Raw genomic sequence first — 24,709 nt, 5'->3', positions numbered from 1 at the left:
GGCTTTCTGCAAGAACTTGGGGATTAACGGGATAGGGGGAAAAGCATAAAGGAGACCCGGGGGCCAATCGTGTACCAGTGCATCCCTGGGGGCGCCCCCCAGAGGGAGTAGTAGGGCAAAGTAGCTTCTGCATTTGGCATTCAATGGGGATGCAAATAGGTCACAGCAAAGCTGGCCCCATCTGCGAAAAATCATCACCGCTACTTGAGGTTTGAGGGACCACTCGTGGGGCAACAGGATGGCTCTGCTCAACCTGTCCGCAATCACGTTGGATGTCCCCGGGATGTGCGTTGCTATCAGAAAGCGTCCGGTGGACACAGCCCATTGCCAAATCCTGAGGGCCTCTCTGCACAATGGATAGGACCTGGTTCCCCCTTGTTTGTTTATGTACCAGACTGCTGACATGTTGTCTGTCTGAACTGTCACTGTTCCCAGAGGCAAGGACTTGTGAAAGTGCTGCAATGCTAGAAACACTGCCCTCAGCTCTAGGACATTGATGTGCAAGTTGTATTCCAAGTTTGACCATTGACCTTGGACTGTTCTTCCCTGAAAAAGCCCCCCCCCCCACCCTATCAGGGAAGAGTCCGTGGTCACAGTCGCTGTAGGACTGGGTAATACGAACGGTCGGCTTGTTATTAGATCCTGACTGTGCATCCACCAAAGGAGGTCCCGTTTGCAAGAGTCTGTGATTAGGATCTGGTGAGACAGTGGGAGCTGTCGGTATGACCACTGAGCGAAGAGAATCCTTATATGCATTCTGCCTAGGGGGACTACAATAAGAGCGGCTGCCATCATTCCTAGGACTCGTAAGATTTGTCATGCAGGGACTTTCCTGCTCTGTAGAAGGATAGTGATTTGAGTTATGAGGGCTGATACCCTTAATGGGGGAGATTGATTCGAGCCAGGGAAGTGTCCAAATCTGCCCCTATAAATGAGATACGCTGTGAGGGCGATAGTGCACACTTTCCAAAATTGATGGTTATGCCTAGAGAAGAGCAAAGGTTGATGGTGTAATCCCTGGCTTGCACAAGGCGATACTCAGTGGTGGCAGAGAGGAGCCAGTCTTCTAGGTAAGGAAACACCCGGAATCCCATCTGTCTCAAGTGAGACGCTACTACTGCCATGCATTTGGTGAACACCCTGGGGGCTGTGGTGAGGCCAAAGGGCAGAGCACGAAACTGGAAGTGACTGACTCCCAGCCGGAAGCGCAGATGATCTCTGGACGGTCTGGCCATCTTGATATGGTAGTACGCGTCCTTGAGATCTATAGAGCACATCCAGTCACCCTCCTGTAGGAAAGGAAGTATCGACTGAAGCATGACTATCCGGAACTTTGCCTTCTCCACGAAGGTGTTGAGTTTGCTGAGATCCAAAATCAGTCACCAGTCCCGTTTTCTTTGGAACTAAAAAGAACCTTGAGTAAGTTCCGGATCCTATTTGGTCCGCCGGGACTGGTTGGATGACTCTGTTTTCGAGCAGCCTTTTTATCTCTACGACTGCCTGGTCTCGCAGACTGGGTGGAACATCTGGGAGCTTTTTGGGGGCAGGTGGGGTTTTTATAAAGGGAATATTGTAGCCTCTGGTATCTATGCTTTTTACCCAGGAATCTGATGTGAGATTTAGCCAGGCCTCCGGGTATAAAGCTAAGCGACCCCTGACTGCCTCCGGAGTAGGACAGCCGGGCCTGCACTCAGGAGTGCTGGAAGGGCTTCCCAGAGAAAGTCTCTCTGTCACCCTGATTTTGCGGACCCCCTCTGCCGCCTGGGCGGCATGTTCCATTTCTTGCCCCTCCTCTGCCTCTGGAGGGGGCATCACGCTGAGTGGGCTGAAAGGACCCCTGAGTCTTTCGGAACCACATTTTTCCGCCTCTATTCCCTTTGGGGTATGGTCTAGATGGGGCAGAAAAATGGACCCCTACAGCAGACAGGGTCTTCCCTTCTTGCTTGCACCTAATGAGGGTCTCCTTTACTTTGGGGCCAAACAAGGAAGCACCATCAAAGGGGGCATTTGTAAAGGAAGATTTGAAAGATTCCGCAAAGGAGCATAGGCGCAACCAGGATTGCCTCCTCAGAGCAATCGCTGAAGCTGCCGCTCTACTCGACCCTTCGGCTGTGTATGAAATAAGCCTCATGGATGAGTTCACTATGGAGTTGAGGGTATTAAGCTGTGCTGTCACTTTTTCGGAGACAGCAGCATCTGTGTTACCCTGGAAAGTATCTCCGAGTTCCTCAAGGAGATCTCTCTGTAGATGCGTGAAATGCGTAAGGTATTTGAGCGATCTCATGGAGAAAGTCGCAGAACTAAATATGCCCTACCCATACCTGTCCATCGTCCTAGAATCCTTATTAGGAGGATAGACAGAGGAAGATGATTCGGACATTTCCTTTTTAGTGGCTGCCGCCACCACCATAGTATCCACAGGAACTCCTTTAGTAAGGTAACTCTTGTCTTGAGGGGCCGTGATATATTTGTTAGGTCTACTGGGGACCGGTTCCACTGTATCAGGTGATTCCCAAGCTCTACGGGCTATGAGATCCATTAGCTCGTCAAACGGTGGGGTCACCCAGGAGGTAGAAGGTTGAGCCCCAAATGCCTTCAGCAGTACCGATTCGTCTGCAGAAGGGGTAAGGGATTGCCAATCTCCCCTCTGTTTCAAGATTTCTAAAATGTCAGCAAAAGAGACATCTTCAGAGGGGGACCGTGGGGAGCCTTCTGCTTCATCCAAATCAGTATCTGATGTTAGAGATTCCTGTGGGGAATCTATGTGCCTCCTCTTGCACAATCTTTTCCTCGGTACATCCTCAGAGGGGGCTTCTGGGGATGCCTCCGAGGAAGTAGGGGCACCCTCTGGGGCTTGCTGAGGCATTGGGTCTCGACACTTAGCAGGGACCGAAGGTATAGAAGCAGAACTCGGACCCTTTGGGGAAGAAGAAGATGTCGATGATGTAAGTGTCTGTTCAGACAAGACTTTCCTCATGATGTCGAAGGCACCGGTGCCCCGGTCCGAGGATGCCATCGGTTCCGAAGAAGCTGATAACTTCCCCGGAACCGGAGCAACGGGCTCCGACCCTGAGGACGGAACCGAACTGATCTGAGCCGAGGCTCCGAGGGGAAGAGTCGGAACCGAAAGTTTGGTTCGACTGTCCCCCACGGAACCTAGGAAAGACCGTCGGCTCTGAGACCCCCCGGCTGGCTCCGAGGGTGTCGAGGTTAAAGATGTCGATAGCACAGCTGGAGGCTTCAGCACCGAGGGCTCTACACTCATCGGCTCTTCGATTCCTGGCTCCAACGACTCGAGAGGTCTCGGAGGAGGATTGGTCGAAGGGGTGGGAAGGGTCTCGAGTTTCGATACCAACTGGGATGAAACATCGATGAGTTTGGACAGAGCCGAGTTCTCCATTAGCTTCTGTACCACTCGATTGACGTCAGAATCGGAAAGCGGCCTTGAAGAAGGGGTCGAAGGGGCCGAAGCCGTCACCGAGCGAAGGATTGAAGGCGGTGGTAACTCCAATACTGGCTCCAACACGGTAGTCTCGATCAGAGACAAGGACTCGATGCCCGACACCAAGGTCTTTGAAGCCGGTGTCCGAATCTGGAAAGAGGTGCTCGGAGCCGAGGACTTAGGCTCCGACACTCTTGAAGACTTCGACCCCTTGTTCGGTCTTGTCCAGGGTCTCTGGAAATTCGGGTTTTAACAACCCTCTGTCAACCAACTTCCTGCGTCTTTCCAGCATGACCCTCCCACTGAAGGAATGACATATGGAGCAGTCTTCCTGCAAGTGGAGAGGGCCAAGACAGTAGACGCAGGAGGAATGGTTATCAGTTATGGACATCTTTTGTCCACACTGACACCTCTTGAAGCCTGATTTGGCTTTCTCAGACATATTAACTCTATGCTTATGAAAATATAACAAAAAACACAGCACACTAATATATAGGAACACACTATATATATAAGTATATGTATATATGTATATATATATATATATATATATATATATATATATATATATATATATAATAATACTATACAAACAGTTTAACACTATCTAACTATGTAATATATATGTATATGGGAAAAAAGTTAAGGCAAAAAACTACAATAATATATAAAAATTACTGTCAATCCTGACAGAAAAAATCCAAGGCTTTAACTGAGGTAAATGCTAACTGTTTTAAACTATTCTTATCTAAGAGAAAAAACACACTCTATAAACTAACACACTCTACACTACTATATACTACTTATAAAACTACTTTAAACACTAATTCAAAAACTACAACTTCGAAAAAATTGAAATATATGAAAATATACTGGCCCGAGCCTCTCAGTATGCGATCTGCTGCTAGCGGCAAACTAGATATGAGGGTTGACACCGGAGGATCATGGGATAGCACTGCGCCTCGAGCTTTCTCGAAGATGCGAAGCTGGTGATGTGGCCGACTCGGAGCCGAGGATCGGCTCCGAACCCGTGTGTAAGAACAAACGGCGAGATCAAACAATTTCACATGGTATTTTTTCAGGACAACCTACAAATACCTGAATTTTTTATTTCGCATACAACAGTCTGGGTATGGTTTATGTCTTACTATGAAGACCACTATGGACCTTTAAATTGAGTTTTTATATCCAAGTCCAGTAACTTTGAAGGACATTATGATGCTTCCAAGATATATGCAATTACCATACATTTACCTCTGAAAATGTTGCTGTTCTATTACCCTGCTACATAAGAAATAGGATTTAGGATGAGAACCCACATTATTACTGAGGTTGTCATTACCTGTCTTGCAAAACACTAAACATGTCCGGTAAACAGCAGTGAGAATTGCCACTGTCCTGCAGTAACAGAATAGGTTATAGCAGTAATTAATGCACTTTAGGTTTCAAAATAACAGCGCTAAGATGGTCTTTGTTGCTGCTGAACTTGTGCCATTAGAAGTGGAGAAGCTGATAAAACGCTTATCATATGTAATTATGCATTGGGGGTGGGGGGCTCTGACAGCGCCAAACATACTTGGTTGGGTTCTACACTTCAGTAAATTGTCTTCCATGTTTAAGACCAATTCCTGAATTTTATGAGTGCACATTTAATTTGTAGTGATTCATACCAAAAATCAAATGAGCTGCACAGCAAATGTATGCAAGACAAAACCAGAAAGAGCTGGGCATAAGAGAGTACCATATGAAAAAATTACCACAAATCACTGGCAATTAAGTGCATTATGGGATATTTATAAATCACTCCTTTACCTGGCTCTGTGGCACAGATGGATGGAGCCCTTACTGTGACTCAGGCAACCAGGGTTCAATTAGCAGCCCCTGCACTGGAGGGCTCAGGCGGAAAGGCAGCAAAAGTGAAGAGGCATGACCCACTTGACTCTCCTGGGAGGTGGGAGGGGTTCACTTGCATTTGCAGGAACACTGGTAGGTGCATCCTTCATGATGGAAAATGGGTAGACCACCGCTCATACTCCAAAGAGAAAGCCAGGGCAACATGGAGGCTTCTGCAAACAGCCCATTGCATGCTCATCAGTGGCATCCAGCTGAGTGCAAGTAGTTAGGGAAAGGGAGAAAAAATAAAAAAATGTGAACTGACCATAATGGCTGTCTAAATGATACCATGACCTGTCCAATCCTTGGCACAGTGAAGGGGAACAAATAAACAGATTGGCTGGAAGGGAGGTAAAGTTCAACAAAAATAACCCCTTAAGCTCAATGCTTCTGATTGTACAATGATCCTTTACTTATATTTATAGGTTATTTTTATCATATTCAGGTCATTAAAGCTAGATACCACTAGCTGTAGACATTTTATGTTTCATCCCTTTTTTGGCTTTTCGGTACAACATAAGTAGAGAGTCTAGCTACTTCTGAAATTTAAGAAAAGCCTGATGTCTGTTACATTGGGGGGCTGCCTCAAGTTCTGGATTTGTGAACAACATACCTCATCCATTTATTTAAAGTGTAAGCTCTGAATGCACAACATTATCTTAAAGAAACTAAATATATATATATATATATATATATATATATATATATATATATATATATATATATATCTGTGTGTGTGTGTGTGTGTGTGTGTGTGTGTGTGTGTGTGTATAGTCCCACTTTCAAATCTCGAAATACTGAAATATCGAATTTCAGCATCTTGAGATGAAAACAACGAAAGTTAAATTTCCAAAACAAGTAAATTTTCCCAAGGTAAGTAAACACTCGCCTCCGCCCACCCCTTAACTATATATACCAACTGCAGGATCACACTACAGTGGGGAAAAGGGAATATCTTTCCACAATGGGCAAGTGTTGCCCTGGGAAAATGTCCATGTTTTGGGATTTTAACTTTCATTATTTTCGTCTCGAGATACTGAAATTCGATATTTCAGTATTTCAAGATTTGAAAGTGGAACTATATATATATATATATGTGTGTGTGTGTGTGTGTGTGTGTGTGTGTGTGTGTGTGTGTGTGTGTGTGTGTAGATATACATATATAAATATATATATATAATATATATATATATATATATATATATATATATATATATATATGGATCTACTTCAGTAGATCGAACATACTACATGTTCGAACCACATATGGCCGAGACCATATGTTCGAACTTGTAATAGTTCGTACACTGAAGAAAAAAAAAAAACAACAAAAAACAAAATTAAATGTCTGTAGCAGGGGGGCTATGCCCTCCATGTACCCCCCACACCCCCTTACTTACATATACCAACTCCGAGATCGCACTACATTGCAGAAAAGGGAAATCTTCCTTTCCGCACTGTACGGAGATCTCCATTCAGTCCGATCGAACATTTACAAGTTCAAACATATGGTCTGGGCCATATGAGATTTGAACTTGTTATATGTTCGATCTACTGAATGGGACCTATATATATATATATATATATATATATATATATATATATATATATATATATATATATGTCGTGCTGTTATGCTGTAATATGACCCTATCCAGTCTTTTGTCATAAAAAAGTAACATTTTACTATGTTAAAAATAAAACTGTGAAAATGTAGTTCATTAATATTGTGACTATACCATTTAATATCCTATTCTTTCTTGTTATCTACTGTTATGATTTTTTAAACACATTTATACTTCACACTAATTTAAAAAAAAATAATTTGAATGTGCTGCCTGCTTCACCTGTAACACACAACTCCTGAAATAAAGCTTGTGATTTCAGTGCTGGTTCTCCCAGCCAGCACATTAATGCAGACTTCCACTGTTTCCCATTTAAGCCTTTTAGCCTGTTCAGAATACGTCTTTGTTTATAATCCATTGGCTACAGACCTGTTTCCTCAGAAGATTATAAGATGCTGTCACAGCCACACCTTTGAAATTATCATGTAAAAGATTTTTACAGAGACTTAGTGATGGTTAAATCAAAGCAAATGTGAGGCTGAGCCTTACTTTGCAAATTACTCTCTGCTGCAAACCTTTGGGAGAAATGAGCATCTCAACTGTACGTTTATCATTAGCTGTAATTTCAAACACATTTACGAGAAAATAATACAGGATAAAATGGCAACCAAGAACAATATTTGCAATCTCTAACTGAATGAATCCAATTCTGGAGAATTTTAGGAACACTCAACTGGTAATATACATATATACACATTATCTTGCCCTCATCCCTAACAATCATTATCCCTCCATTTCTGCCCAATTATCTTTTCATTCCTGTGTCTTACCAGACCCTCACACCCACAATTCCTATGGGGTGGACCCCCAGTCACCACTGAAAGTTTTCTAACATGTTGCCTTACTCAGTAGGTGACCTGAGGGCTGGGCCAAGAACCAAGCAGTGAGGAGAATATCATCCAGGCAGTATTGAGGGGCATTTGTAAAGGCCCTAATACCCACTTCTTTATGTCAGCTGTCAAGGATATTGGCAATAATGCACTGCATCTATGTAATCCCGCATAAGTTCATTACAAAAACAGCATGTGTTGCTAAGTGTCCTCTCCCTCTATAGGGCCCATACCTGTTAGTGTTCCCCACAAGAAACAGCCATTCTCCGATGTGTGTCAGAATAGTAGCAAGTTTGACTATACGCTCCACCCATGCGTGAGCCAGTACATATTGCTAAACCCCACCATCTCTGGTCACCTCCTTCAACACTATGATTACTAAACAAGAAAGAGTTATCTGGCTCATGTCCAGAGTTTTATCACTCCATACTTCAGCTTACATGGGAGTATCTAAGAATACTTCCTTTACCTACTTTTCAGTGAATATAGAATACTGCCAGGGGTTAATCTCTGAATCTCTGTAATCTCACATTACTTCACAAAACAGGTACAGGTGTCATATCCCACAGAATAACCACAAAGTGCTGAGCAAAGCCTGTTTAAACCAATAAAAACAAAATAAATTGTAGGTGAAGTTCATTATTACTGTTACCTCTGAAGTTCAGAAAGGAAATATCTGATTGTCACATGATGACCCAAGATGTGCAAAGCTGCCATGATGTCAGCCCACTGTACAAGCTCCCCAAGAGGGCCACCTTTTCCGACCATTGCTTGAAGCCCACCTCCTGCCTTATCACTGAGTACCCCTGGATAAACCAAAATCTGCAGAGAAACAAAGCAAGCATTAATATTATTAATGTAACCCATTTATAAGGTGACTTATCAAGGGTGACTAGCATACACTTACCATGTTGGAAGACCAATGCAAAACCTTTATAAACAAATAAACTACAGGCATATCAACAAAGGAGTTTTTATGGGCTTATAAAATGCTTAATGGTCTGATAGGAATGGAAAGGTCATACAGAACAATAGTTTACCTTCTCATGCTGGTTAGTTTTGGGTACTCAGAAATGCATCGCTCCATTACTGCTGATCTCAGATGTTTACAATAATCATACCAATGGTGGCTTTACTCAATAGCAAAGCATTCATTGTCTCAAGTCCAGTCATGTAACATAGCATCCCACATTATGTTCACTCTTAAGGTCCTTTGTTTTCCCAGTAGTTCTATAGAAGGCAGGCAATGAATTTAACAACAGTCATTTGGTTGAATTGTAACTTTCATCCATATCATTGAAACAAGTCACATTTTAGCTAGAACTGATCACTACATGGCAGGATAGCTCTTTATTCCTACTTTGCAAGATTCAAGCAGTATAGCCTCATGCATCAGATGAGTGGGAAGCTTAGTCCCCCAAAACAAAACTTACTGTTTTTAAATAGGGTTGATCACCAACTATATTTCTAGCAAGGAGGTAAGATGGATTTTGAGACTTAGAGCTGGCAGAGGGAGGGGTTTAAATGAGAGGGTGTCCATTAAACGTACATTGAAGCAAAGGAAGCTCCTGTTAAACAGATTAACAGGCTTGTTGGGACGTATGTTTATATGCATTCATATTAACTATATACTATGCATAATGATTATAGCATATATTTCTATATTTTTACATATAGTTATTTATTTATAATAGTCCTTTAGACTTATGTATTCATATATGTAGTTTCTCATTTACATGTACGTTGAAAGATGTGTTTTTGGGAGGGCATTGATTAAATCTAGGTTGAAATAACGGAAATCCTCTGTCTAATATAACAGTAGGAATTAATACCTGAGATTTATGATTATACATAGGTTTATATTAACTGTATACAATGATTATTGTGTGTATATTCATTTATACGACTACCTTTCTTAGTCACATGCCTTTACATGTTTATATGGACAGTTTCTTTTCCTTATGAACTTTGAGAAATTTGTTTGTTGAAATTTGCTATATTTATTACCTCATACATTTTTATGCACAGGTTGTTTTTGCATACGATAGCTATTTTGATGCATTTTAAAAAAAAATTGAATGACAGTTGGATGGATGTAAGTGTGTGTTTAATGAGTGTGATTTTACTTTAACATAATGAATTTAGTTATTGAGTTTTGATTGGTTACTATAATGCATTTAAATGATTGGTGACCAGTTCGTTTTTTATATGGTCTGATGAAGCTATTAGTGAAAGCGCTTACCAACCTGAATAAATAGTGTTGATTTTTTATATGCGTGTATTCTTTAGTCGTTTGCCTTGTACGTGGACTGCTCTGTGATTTTTTTCTTACTTGTGTTTGTGCTTGTGCTACATTGGGCAGTTCCACATTTATCCTTTGTGGTGCAGTTTTATACTGTTTTGCTGTCTAACTTAACCATTATGCCAACCTTATGATGTAAGGTTATATCATAAACATGCTCAAGCTGCTTCAATATAAAAACATGTAAATGAAATGCAATATGCGAATACACAATACCAATGGTGTCACAATTAGTATTATCCACTAATCTAATGTTGTAGCTACCAGTCCTAAATTTTTCAGCAGTTATAATGTACCAGCATTGGTTATAAGTGGTCTAAAGTGAACTGGGCAACATGTGAGTGTTGAGGCCTGGTGAGGATTGAGATAAAGAGCTAATTGTTAATTGAGAACTTAGAAATAAGATCTTTAGTTGCTAGACTGATGATCATGATTACACAAAAAAACAAGAGGGGAGGCATATGTTACCATGGGAATGTGTTCATTATCAGTCCCATAACCAGAAAGGATAGTAAAAAGAAGATAGGGCCACTCTAGAAATGTGGTGAGGAATACATGCTATCCTGTTTAGGCCAGCCTATAGAAAGCCAGGAAAGGAGTTAAGTTGTGTTTCATGGATTATTATTATTATAGAGTCCTAAGTGAATACTAGGCTAACTGCCTTGAAGGGTCATTTTAAGCCTAGCCAATAACCCAAGGTGAGAATCAAACCCTGTGATTTGTACCTGTAAGGCAAAGACTAACCACAATGCCAAACTTACAACCTTACATCCAGTAGGGTTTGATGGAGGATGGAACCAATCTATATGGAAAATTACCAATTGAACAAATATGTGGAAGTGATTTAATCACTCCAAGAGGTGTCTGGCAGAGCCATTTACTAGTATCACTCACCAGAATGATACCACAGTACAAGGACAAAATTATTTACTTCAACAATTGGATAAGCTTCTGGTGTGATTCTAAGGGAATCCAGTATCTGTCTGCCTGGGATGACATGATCGACAGACCATGATGCTTTGCCAGAGATGGCCTGCACCTGTCGCCCTTGGGATTCCAGACACTGGCTAAGGCTCTTTCCACCCCTATAGTGCCTTTTTTAGGCAAGGTTCAAATGACAAATTCACCACCGCAACAGGTAGAAGCAAACAAAATCTGAGAGTAATGCTACTCAGTGCTAGACGTCCAAACCTCAAAATGCACTCACTCGAGGCACTCCTTAAAATGGAGAACATTGACATCTGTGCATTGATAGAGACCTGGTTCAAGGCTCCAGAGAGCACCACTGCATTATCAGGCTATAATTCATACCACACCTTTCGGCCACCTAACCTGGACCAAAACACTAAAGGCGGAGGCGTGTCCATATTCATTAAGGATATCCACACCTCCACGCTAGTTGCTCAGCATAATGCATCTGAGATTATCTAAGTGCAACTAACTCTGGGCAAGACCGCAATCCAAATTGTAGCTTGCTACAGATCCCCCACCATGCCTCAGGATTCCCACTCCTCATTTCTTGATACACTGGAAAATATTATGGCACAACCCAAAAAGCCTAATAATGGGCGATTTCAACTACCCCACCATTAACTGGGAAAACTACTCATGTACCAACTCTTTTGCTCAACGTTTTCTGGAATTTATAAATTCCAATGCCTTGGATCATCTTATCCACACTCCCACCAGGGCAGCAATATCCTAGACCTGCTCATTACCAACATGGACGACTGGTGTTCCACACCAGAGGTCAATTCCTCGTTGGTCATATCTGACCACAACCTAATCACCCTAGACATCCACATCCCGCCCCCACGCCCATTAGGGAAACCATGGTAAAAAATTTCTCCAAAGCCAACTTCAGTCTTCTCAAGACAGAAGTGGCAAACTTCATGACACCCATGCAGATGAACAACAGAGGTACGACTGTTGAATCCTACACAAATGCACTTTATAAGCACTTACACAGGTGCATGGATCATGCTATCCCTAACAGAACCAAGATGCTATCCTTCAAACAAAGGAAGCCAATCTGGTGGTCCCCTGCCATAAACAAACTCTACAACAGAAGAAAGAAGCTGTTGCAAAAACGAGTAAATTCCAATTATTGTAGGAACTCCCTGGTCAGCCTCAGTAAGAAGTTGAGATCCCTCATAAAATCCTCCAAAGCTAGTTATGAAAACAAAATCACCACTGATTCTAAAGACAACCACAAAGCATTCTATAGCTATGTCAAGAATCTCAATGGCAACACTCATATCTGCTCTGAGTTACAGCACTGGCACTAAATATACAGAACCAACTGATATTGCCAACATCCTGGCAGACAGGTTCAGTGCTAACTTTACCCCCCTCTTACCCCTAAAGGGCCCATCTCTATACCAGAAGAATGCAAAGTTCCTGTAATCATGGGTGCACACGTAAAAACCACACTCTCCAAAGCCAAGAACACAGCATCCATCGAACCTGATAACATCCCAGGCTGCGTTCTACACGAACTACACAAATGAACTGGCATCCCACATAAGTACCATGTTCAATCATAGCCTCACCTCAGGCATTCTGCCCACTGACTGGCGCACAGCAACGGTTATCCCACTCCACAAAGGGGGAGCCACCACAGACCCCGGGAACTACCGCCCCATTAGCCTGATGAGCCTGGTGTGCAGGCCATGGAACATATCATCATGAAACTTATAAACAATGACATTGGTAATCTCCAAACTCTGGACCCCACCAAGTTCGAGTTTGTAAAAGGCAGATCATGTCTCCTAAACCTGATAGACTTCTTTGAAGCAGTCACCAAAGCCATAGACAAGGGTAAAGTGGTTCACACAGCCTATCTAGAGCTCGCTAAGGCTTTCAACACCATCCCCTTTTCTCTGGAATTATAGATAAACTCACTATACTAGGTATAAATCCCTATGTCACAAGATGGGTTGCCAACTGGCTCACTGACAGAACCCACACTGTGAAAGTAGCAGACTCCAAATCCGACTTCAGACCAGTGACAAGTGGTGTACCACAGAGTTCAGTCCTGGGTCCTCTCCTGTTTGGTATCTATTTCTCTAAAGTACAGGCTAACACAGAAGGTCTTTGGCTAATGAAGTTCGCAGATGACTGCAAACTAGGAGCCATAATCGAAACTCCCAATGATGTGGACATCCTACAAAAGGGCCTCACTGAGACAGATGCCTGGTGTCAAAGCCATGGCCTTAAGCTCAATGCCAGAAAGTGCATTGTCATCCCCTTTGGTAAAACCTCTGCACCCATGAACTACCACATAGGTGGTAGTCTACTTAACACTGAAAGTATGATAAGAGACCTTGGGACACAGGTGGACAGTAGTCTCTCCTTTGATAATCATATTGCCACAGTAGTCAGTAAATCCTTCTATGAGGCAAACCTCTTCACAAAAGGTTTCTCATCCAGGAAAATAGAGGTCATTGGTCCCCTCTACTTGTCACTCATTAGACCCATTATAGAGTACAGTGCCCCTTTTGGTATGTACTTCACAAGACATCTACAACAACTGGAAAGGCCGCAGAAATACCTCACAAAGAAGATTACTGGCCTCAAACAGATGCCCTATGCAGACCATCTCAAAAAACTCCAGCTTTACTCCGTTGCATATTGCCTACTCAGAGGCGATCACTGCCTAACATACAAAGCTATGTGAAACCCAGAGTTGTTGGCTACGCTCCACTTAAAGAAATCCCAACACATATCGCCTACTCAGAGGCGATCACTGCCTAACATACAAAGCTATGTGAAACCCAGAGTTGTTGGCTACGCTCCACTTAAAGAAATCCCAACACAGAAGGTCTTTGAAATTATAGATAAACTCACTATACTAGGTATAAATCCCTATGTCACGAGATGGGTTGCCAACTGGCTCACTGACAGAACCCACACTGTGAAATTAGCAGACTCCAAATCCGACTTCAGACCAGTGACAAGTGGAGTACCACAGAGTTCAGTCCTGGGTCCTCTCCTGTTTGGTATCTATTTCTCTGAAGTACAGGCTAATACAGAAGGTCTTTGGCTAATGAAGTTCGCAGATGACTGCAAACTAGGAGCCATAATCGAAACTCCCAATGATGTGGACATCCTACAAAAGGGCCGCACTGAGACAGATGCCTGGTGTCAAAGCCATGGCCTTAAGCTCAATGCCAGAAAGTGCATTGTCATCCCCTTTGGTAAAACCTCTGCACCCATGAACTACCACATAGGTGGTAGTCTACTTAACACTGAAAGTATGATAAGAGACCTTGGGGCACAGGTGGACAGTAGTCTCTCCTTTGATAATCATATTGCCACAGTAGTCAGTAAATCCTTCTATGAGGCAAACCTCTTCACAAAAGGTTTCTCATCCAGGAAAAAAGAGGTCATTGTTCCCCTCTACTCGTCACTCATTATACCCATTATAGAGTACAGTGCCCCTTTTCGTATGTACTTCACAAGACATCTACAACAACTGGAAAGGCCGCAGAAATACCTCACAAAGAAGATTACTGGCCTCAAACAGATGCCCTATGCAGACCATCTCAAAAAACTCCAGCTTTACTCCGTTGCATATCGCCTACTCAGAGGCGATCACTGCCTAACATACAAAGCTATGTGAAACCCAGAGTTGTTGGCTACGCTCCACTTAAAGAAATCCCAACACATATCGCCTACTCAGAGGCGATCACTGCCTAACATACAAAGCTATGTGAAACCCAGAGTTGTTGGCTACGCTCCACTTAAAGAAATCCCAACACAGAAGGTCTTTGAAATTATAGATAAACTCACTATACTAGGTATAAATCCCTATGTCACGAGATGGGTTGCCAACTGGCTCACTGACAGAACCCACACTGTGAAAGTAGCAGACTCCAAATCCGACTTCAGACCAGTGACAAGTGGAGTACCACAGAGTTCAGTCCTGGGTCCTCTCCTGTTTGGTATCTATTTCTCTGAAGTACAGGCTAACACAGAAGGTCTTTGGCTAATGAAGTTCGCAGATGACTGCAAACTAGGAGCCATAATCGAAACTCCCAATGATGTGGACATCCTACAAAAGGGCCTCACTGAGACAGATGCCTGGTGTCAAAGCCATGGCCTTAAGCTCAATGCCAGAAAGTGCATTGTCATCCCCTTTGGTAAAACCTCTGCACCCATGAACTACCACATAGGAGGTAGACTACTTAACACTGAAAGTATGATAAGAGATCTTGGGACACAGGTGGACAGTAGTCTCTCCTTTGATAATCATATTGCCACAGTAGTCAGTAAATCCTTCTATGAGGCAAACCTCTTCACAAAAGGTTTCTCATCCAGGAAAAAAGAGGTCATTGTTCCCCTCTACTCGTCACTCATTAGACCCATTATAGAGTACAATGCCCCTTTTGGTATGTACTTCACAAGACATCTACAACAACTGGAAAGGCCGCAGAAATACCTCACAAAGAAGATTACCGACCTCAAACAGATGCCCTATGCAGACCATCTCAAAAAACTCCAGCTTTACTCCGTTGCATATCGCCTACTCAGAGGCGATCACTGCCTAACATACAAAGCTATGTGAAACCCAGAGTTGTTGGCTACGCTCCACTTAAAGAAATCCCAACACATATCGCCTACTCAGAGGCAATCACTCCCTAACATACAAAGCTATGTGAAACCCAGAGTTGTTGGCTACGCTCCACTTAAAGAAATCCCAACACAGAAGGTCTTTGAAATTATAGATAAACTCACTATACTAGGTATAAATCCCTATGTCACGAGATGGGTTGCCAACTGGCTCACTGACAGAACCCACACTGTGAAAGTAGCAGACTCCAAATCCGACTTCAGACCAGTGACAAGTGGAGTACCACAGAGTTCAGTCCTGGGTCCTCTTATGTTTGGTATCTATTTCTCTGAAGTACAGGCTAACACAGAAGGTCTTTGGCTAATGAAGTTCGCAGATGACTGCAAACTAGGAGCCATAATCAAAACTTCTAATGATGTGGACATCCTACAAAAGGGCCTCACTGAGACAGATGCCTGGTGTCAAAGCCATGGCCTTAAGCTCAATGCCAGAAAGTGCATTGTCATCCCCTTTGGTAAAACCTCTGCACCCATGAACTGCCACATAGGCGGTAGTCTACTTAACACTGAAAGTATGATAAGAGACCTTGGGACACAGGTGGACAGTAGTCTCTCCTTTGATAATCATATTGCCACAGTAGTCAGTAAATCCTTCTATGAGGCAAACCTCTTCACAAAAGGTTTCTCATCCAGGAAAAAAGAGGTCATTGTTCCCCTCTACTAGTCACTCATTAGACCCGTTATAGAGTATAATGCCCCTTTTGGTATGTACTTCACAAGACATCTACAACAACTGGAAAGGCCGCAGAAATATCTCACAAAGAAGATTACCGGCCTCAAACAGATGCCCTATGCAGACCATCTCAAAAAACTCCAGCTTTACTCCATTGCATATCACCTACTCAGAGGCAATCACTGCCTAACATACAAAGCTATGTGAAACCCAGAGTTGTTGGCTACACTCCACTTAAAGAAATCCCAATCCCTCCAAACTTCATGCTCTAGGGACCTAAACCTTGTCACCACAATAAACAGAACATGCTGCAGGGATAGATTCCTGTCCCAGAGACTTCCCATACTGTGGAACAAACTACCTATCTATATCAAACAAAGCTCCTCATTAGCACTCTTCAAGAAAAATCTTGATGATTGGATGGGAAATAGGACATTCACCCTGGGGATTACTTCTGTGGCTCTGCTCAACATGGGCACAGGAAAATAATTTTCTTGGGTGGAGAAAGCCAGGGTACCTTTTTGGCTAGGGTTACGCAGGCCTTCGGGCCAATAGCCTAGTACTTACCTATGAACTCCCTGAATAGGTGGACTATTAGAGGATTTCTGAAGGGTTTAACCAATGTAGAAAGTCTGTCCTTTAGTGGTAGAGGATGAGCTCACAGCATGTTGATTTTGCTGTGGAACGACCTGAATGGCTGCAGATTTTCTCTAGAAGGGTGATTTGATGATGTAGGGATTGTCATACACTAAAGACGATGACTATAATGGAAGTGGAGATGGCCAGGGGCATGCTGCTACAGTGAATGTGGTGGGATGAAGGATATAAACTGATCTTAAACCCAAAGAGGATATGGGACCATACTTGGCTGAAACTAAAAGGGCAGTCTTTACTTCCACAGGAAGCAAATTGTGAAAAGAAACAAAATGTGACTTGGTAAAGGAGACTTGGTAGCTGTTGCCACTTACATTAGTGTAATACAAATACCCACATGGAGATGCAGATATGAATGAAATGAATGACCATTTTAAACAGCCTGGGGGTATAGAAGGGAAAGAGCGAAATATAAGGGTTGAAAAGTATTTTAGCAGGGAAATATAAAGGTTGAAAAGTACTGTACTTTAGCAGTGTAGAGTTCTAGCACTATGACATGTAAGCAAAAAAGGGGGAGGGAGAGGCATTTTTGAGAAGAAAAATGGAAAACACATGTACCTTTATGGAACCCAGAAATTCATGTTAATATATATATATATATATATATATATATATATATATATATTGAAAAGCATGTGGGAAACCAGGCTTGATATCAAGGGGTGAAGGACAAGGTCCATAGACTGCTGAAACAATTTGTGTGTACAGACAGATGCTTGGCCTGTGCAAGTGTATAGAAAGGTTATCCATTAGTGTAAGGAATTACCATGAGCTGGCAATGAGACAGCAGTTGAGGGGGAGATGGCAGGAGGGCATGCTGCAGCCAGCGACAGTCACGGTCCAATCATAAGCAAAAGATTTAAAACAGAAGTGCAAAATGGACTGTGCCCAGCTGAAACAGAAGGTACTAGCTTGAGCCAAATCAGAAACAAACTTTGAAAGCAAAACTAGCAATTTGGTTAAACAGACTTAAGTAGTCATTTCCATCAAATTCTACAGAATAACAGCAAGGGGATACAGATATCAAGAGCAATAACCAAATGTCTGGCATATCTAAAAGGTAAAAATGTAACAGAAAGATACTAAAAAAGATTAAGATAATAAAAAAGATTAGAATGGTAGAGTTGTTAAAAATGAGAATGTGTGTGTGTGTGTGTGTGTGTGTGTGTGTGTGTGTGTGTGTGTGTGTGTGAAGTACTATACAGTCATATAAGTCAATAAATCAAAATATTTATTTATGTCTGCATATCCAAATTTAAATACGCCTCATTTGTTGGCAAAGGAAGGAATGAAGAAAGGACGGAAAGTCCATAAGGCTTCTGTAATTTGTTCTTTATTGACTTTCACATTAGGCAGTCACTATAAATTGGTAACTCCTCTCTCTTTCAGTCTTTCTGTTCAGTACAATAGTGTCATCTGGAGGTAAACTGCTTTCACAGATATAACTGTAAATAAATAACTTAATATTAATAAACAGTAGTTTGACTTTTACATCAAATAATGTGATTTTTTGGAAAAATATGTCAGATCTGTCTGAAGCACCACCACTACCAAACATAATACCAAATTTTGCTGCTTCTCAACTCCAGTGATCATGATTCGGTCATGAATTCTAGATGCTGTCTAGATGTTTTTTTTACATAACCCATGTGCTTGCATGCATTTTGAGGCATTCTCCAATTTCCTCCTCTCCCCTATTCTAAAAGACATGCTCTTATGGTGACTAAGAAGTCACCATAAGAGCACGAAGTATCGGAGACCATCCAGGTGCAATTAACCATAGGTAAAACTGCCCTACAGTTTGTAGCATGCTACAGACCACCTTCTCAAACTCAGGAAACCCACACAGCCTTCCTGAAGACACTGGAGAGTATGATTGTCTCTCCTAACACCATCATATTGGGTGACTTCAACTACCCAAACATAGACTGGGAACATTACTCAAGCCCCAACACCCTAGCCCAAAGGTTCCTGGAGTTCATAAACTCAAATGCTATGGAACAACTAGTCACCATTCCCACAAGAGGAGAAAATATACTAGACCTGATCATCACAAACATGGGGTCAAAATGCTCCACACAAGTATATCCCTCATTGGTGAGATCAGACCATAAATTAATCTCATTGGAGATCCACATCCCGCCCCCACCCCCAGCAAAAAAGACCACAGTGAAGAACTTCTCAAAAGCAAACTTCACACTTCTTAAGACTGGAGTGGTATCCTTCAAGGCCCCCGAGCCAGTGGAAACCACAACCCACGCTGCTGAAACCCTTACAAATGCCTTCTACGAGCACCTCCAGGAATGTATGGATCAAGCAATCCCTAATAAAATCAAGACCCTTTCCACCAAAGGCAGGCGCCCGGTCTGGTGGACTCCAGCCATAAACAAACTCTACAACAAGAGGAGAAAGCTACTACATGACAGAGCAAAATCCCTAAAAGGGAAGGCATCTCTGATCAATACTAGCAAAAAACTATGATCACTCATAAAATCATCCAAGGCCAACTTTGAGAGAAAAATCGCTAATGACACAAAAGACAATCATAAGGCCTTCTTTAGCTATGTTAGAAACCTGGGTGGAAACTCCCAGATATGCTCAGAATTAGTCCAAAATGATAAAAAAATCACTGAACACACAGACATTGCCAACATACTGGCAGACAGGTTCAGTGCAAATTTCTCCCTCCCCCCCCAAAAGGAGAAATATCTATCCCACCAGAGTCTAGCCTCCCAAACATCTCAAATGTCCAGGTGAGAGCTGCTCTCTCTAAAGCAAAAAACACAGCATCAATGGGACCGGACGGTGTCCCCGGCTGTGTGCTACACGAACTCAATGAGGAACTAAACCCACACATAAGGCTGCTGTTTAATCTTAGCCTTACTACAGGATACATACCCAAAGAATGGCGTACAGCAACTGTGGTCCCACTCCACAAAGGCGGTGCTTCTACGGACCCTGGAAATTACCGCCCCATAAGCTTGATGAGCCTTGTCTGCAAAGCTATGGAGAGGATCATAATGGAACGCATAAATAAAGACATTGGGGACCTACAGATACTGGATCCTACCCAATTTGGCTTTGTCAAGGGCAGATCCTGCCTCTTGAACTTGGTCGACTTTTTCGAAACAGTCACTAAGGCCATTGATGAGGGTAAGGCAGTTCACACAGCCTACCTTGACCTAGCAAAAGCGTTCGACACAATACCCCACTCGGGCATCATAGAAAAGCTCACCAGCTTAGATGTAAACCCATATGTCACAAGATGGGTTGCAAACTGGCTCAAGGACAGAACACACAGGGTTAGAGTTGCTGGTGCCATGTCAGACTCTAAGCCGGTCACGAGTGGTGTCCCACAGGGCTCAGTCCTGGGCCCCCTCTTGTTCGGCATTTATTTTTCTGAAGTGCAGGAAAACATAGGGGGATTATGGCTGACAAAATTTGCAGATGACTGCAAACTGGGCACCATAATTGACACTCCATCAGACACAGACATCCTCCAGAGAGGTCTCATAGAAATGGATAACTGGTGCCAGAGCCATGGCCTTAAGCTAAATGCCAAAAATGTATAGTCATACCCTTTGGGAAAAACAAGGTAACCCCTAATTACCACATAGGTGGTAATCCATTAAACACAGAAGAAGTTATCAGGGACCTGGGGACCCAAGTTGACAGTAACCTCTCTTTTGACACTCACATTGCCAAAGTGGTTAGGAAGACCTTCTACATTGCCCACCTGATCATGAAGGGATTCACATCCAGATCAGGAGAGGTCATTGTACCCCTGTACTCTTCACTTATCAGACCAATGATTGAGTACAACGCCCATTCGGAATGTACCTTACCCGACACCTGCAGCAGTTGGAAAGACCCCAAAAGTTCATCACCAAAAGGATAAAGGGGCTCAAACATATGTCATACGATGCCCGACTGAAGAAACTCCAGCTCTATTCAGTCGCATACCGTCTGCTCAGAGGTGATCTGTGCCTGACATACAAGGCCATGTCCAACCCGAATTAATGGACATGCGCCACCTCAAAATCCAAATCCACCAGAGCCACGAGAGCAAGAGACTTAAACCTCAACACGGATATAAATAGGACGTGCTGGAGGGACAGATTCATCACCCAGAGACTCCCTACACTATGGAACAGAATCCCAGTCCATGTGAGGCAGAGCCCCTCACTGACTCTGTTCAAGAGAAATCTTGACGAGTGGATGGGAGATCGTAGGTTTACCCCGGGAATCATCTCTGTGTCACTGCTGGATAGAGGCACAGCAAACTAATGGGTATAGTATTCTCATCCTAAGGGGTGGTGAAAGCCACACACACTCTGGCTAGGCTTATAAATGCCCTATGAACCTATGAACAATTCTGATAATATAAATTGTCCTTGGGTTCATCATGGAGCTTTTATCCTGTAAATGAGCCTTCAGGTCAGTGCTAGTAATTCAGTTAACAAAATACATTAAAATGAATCAGCATCACAGTTATATAATGTCATACTTTTCTGCTTGTGAAGAAGCATGTTACAGTCTAATATTCTTGGAAAAAAACAGCACTCCATTTTAGATATGCAGATGACTATGCACTGATAGACTAAAACCATGTAACTTACAACGTGTTGTCAATTTATACATGAAATACACAGCATTGTACAATTACTGGTTTAGGATTTGGTAACAGGAAAATAATCTAAAATATGGCTCACTGCTAAGATATACTCAGAAAAAAAATAATAATACAAAAATATAGACCATGCATTGCTGAACCATCTCTGTTTTGAATTGGCCCACCTTGCGTTCATGAGTTGGGCTACCAGCATTCTTCTGCTGCAGTCTCTTCACTGCTTTGGTCCACCTTGCAGAAAGTCTTTGAATTCTGGCTGACATAAAGGATTCAGCTGACATCTGGTTGTACTGATCTTTGTTGTTTTTGGTTCCAATGAGCTCTAAGAGACTGCTCAGGTCTGTTGTCAGACTAGCCTGAAATACAGAAATATTTTTCTGTGAATAAAAGGCAACAGATAAAACATTTGTTCTCTATCCCATTCTACAGTGCTCACAGTGTGCATTTTGTACAATACATCTACTGAGCAGAATTTAGACATCTAGCTTCTGCAAGACACAAAAAGGGATATCAGTCATTTCAGTGGCAACTTCTGAGTCATTTGAACAAGTCATTCAAGACTACATGACCAAATGGTGTTTCAGTGAAACTCTTTACCCACTGTTATGTAGTGACAAAGTCCATCATCCCAACCATGCAGATGGCTGTACCTCCAACCATATACTTATTACATGTATCCCCAAGGTTACTAAACTTTGTGAAAAGCTATAACAATGAAAATCTAACAGTTCTGGAAATGCATGTTTTTCTGGTCAGTTAGTTTTAACTGTGTGGTCTTGCAATAAATTGCTGAAGCTAAGAATTCTCTTCTAAAAGCAACCTCTTTGCACAGACAGACATGTAACAATAAAGCAAATAATTTTACACAGCACAGGTGGTACCACCTCACAATTCAACCATAATCCATTCTGGAATGGCGGTTGAATTGCAAAACAGTTGAATTGTGAGACCCATTTCCCATACAAATGTATGGAGAATGGTTTAATTCATTCCCACCCCAGACAAAATTAAAAACTATACTAAAAAAATTTTAAAAATGTCGCTCACCATGATTTGAAGTGTAGAACATCTCTTAGATGGAGGAGAAGATGTGGAGGAGGGATGGAGGACTACTGTACATTCCTAAAACTATGGCTCACATGTCACATACAAATTTATTTGATGTTAAATCCATCTAGGAATGCAGGTTAACATGTTTCCTGTCCAGCTAAAATGCATGTTCATTACATAATTGTGGGATAGCAGTTATGAAATGAATATCTGTTGTCTCTGATTATGATTAATGTTTTATATAGTTCACTTTAATATGATATAAATTATAAACTAAAACATTTTACAACAGTTTCTTATCCACATCCCCAAAAGAAACAATAACATTATAACTTAAAACATCTCACAACAGTTTCTTATCTGCACCTCCCAAAAAAAATAATAGCACACAATACAGTGTATACAGGTGTGTCTGTTTTTTTTTTAGTCCTTCTCCAGGACTTTGATAGTGGCTCTCCTACATGTCTCATTCATTCAGGTGAGTCAACACCATACACTTGCGCCCATTCTCTCTGCCCAGCCCTGCCAGTGTCCATGCCAAAAACTGAACATGAGTCACCATATTTACACTATTTGTAGAATTGACTTAGCCTTTAGTTGCTGGAAGAGGAGTCTTTACCCTGTACTGACTGTTCCCTCGGTGACTTGTCACTCCCACTTTTTGTCACTCCCTCTTTTTCAGGACGGTCTTGAAGTGATGCATGACTGTGTTGATAAACAAGTCCATCATCCTGTTGATGTCACCTGTGTTGGGGTGCCGCTACAAGACTGTAGCCTGCACCTTCTCCCAGTTGGATAAAAGTTCTTTAATGCAGGCTGTTGGCATAGGTCTTTTTTCCCCTGTTGTCCTCATTTTCAGAAGAAATTTCCCTTTCTTTTTCTTTAAATTGCTCATTGCAAGGTGCTGTAAGTTCCTCCACTGTGAGTTTGCCATCATGATCTTGTAGCAGTTCCTCCACATCTGCCTCATCAACCTACCCTCTGTCCAGGTGCTCTGCTGTGGAAACATTGTCTTAATCCACAATTTCGCCCTCGGAAAAGGAAGGAACCAGTTTCCTTGAGGCTGCATGAAGGGCTTTCTGTAACACGCCATCCCCGGCACTTTTGATGAATGATATGGCATGAAGAATGTTGAACTCAATCTTCCAGAATTCCTTCAGTGTTTTATCTGAAGAATAGGTCACGTCAAAGAGTCTTGAGAAGAGTGCTTTTATGTAGAGCTTCTTGAAGCAGACATTAACTTGTTGAGCCATAGGTTGAATGAGAGAAGTTATGCTGGAAGGCAAAAACTGAACCTGGATGAAATCATAGTTTATCTGAAGAATTCCCTCTAACTCTCATGGGTGGACCAAAGCATTGTCCAGAAGCAGAAGACCTTTCATTGGCAAATTGTGCTCTGTCAGGTACTTCTTGACACTTGAAGCAAACTCCTCGAAAATCCATTCATTGAAAACTGACTGGTCTACCCAAGCTTTGCTGTTTGATTTCCACATTAAAGATAATTTTGATTTTATAATCTTTTTCCCAAAGCATCTTGGATGTTCTGAGTGATACGCCAGCAGAGGTTTGAACTTCAAATCTGCACTGGTGTTTACTGCTAGGAGAGGTGTGAGCCTGTCTTTCATGGGCTTGTGACCTGGAATCCTAGCTTCTTCTTGGGTTATGTAAGTCCTACTTGCCAATCTCTTCCAGAAAAGCTCCATTTTATCACAATTAAAAATCTGTTCTGGCAAATAGCCTTCTCTCTCTATCAATTCTTCAAATTCCTTGACAAATTTCTGTGCACCTACTTTGTCAGCACTAGCTGCCTCTTCTTGTCTCAGAACACTGTGGATGCCACTTCTGTATTTTTTTTTTATCTGTGGGACCATCCCCTACTTGCTTTAAATTCCTCTGTTTGCTATGAGCTATTTCCTGGAGGTTTTTTTTGTAGGTCTTCAAAGATGAGCTTAACTTTCTCACAGATCATGGTCTGA

At 42.3% G+C, this 24,709-nt stretch overlaps 1 protein-coding gene across 5 annotated transcripts in view; it reads right to left on the bottom strand.

Annotated features, from left to right (window-relative positions):
* LOC122816448 (alpha-1,6-mannosylglycoprotein 6-beta-N-acetylglucosaminyltransferase B-like) overlaps nucleotides 1–24,709 on the bottom strand; it is a 950,232-nt gene that overhangs the window by 585,933 nt on the left and 339,590 nt on the right. For all 5 annotated transcript variants that reach the window (XM_044089252.1, XM_044089250.1, XM_044089253.1 and 2 more), the window contains 2 exons: nucleotides 21,851–22,039; nucleotides 8,443–8,612 (listed from right to left, as the gene is read on the bottom strand). In XM_044089252.1, the coding sequence (XP_043945187.1) occupies nucleotides 8,443–8,612; nucleotides 21,851–22,039 (359 nt within the window). The remainder of the gene's footprint in view (nucleotides 1–8,442; nucleotides 8,613–21,850; nucleotides 22,040–24,709) is intronic.

This window comes from Protopterus annectens, chromosome 12.part0, assembly GCF_019279795.1.
Source record: "Protopterus annectens isolate FY-2018-M chromosome 12.part0, PAN1.0, whole genome shotgun sequence".
Lineage (NCBI taxonomy): Eukaryota > Metazoa > Chordata > Ceratodontiformes > Protopteridae > Protopterus > Protopterus annectens.
The sequence above is the reverse complement of the archived record's forward strand: the minus strand, read 5'-3'. Positions and strand labels throughout refer to the sequence as shown.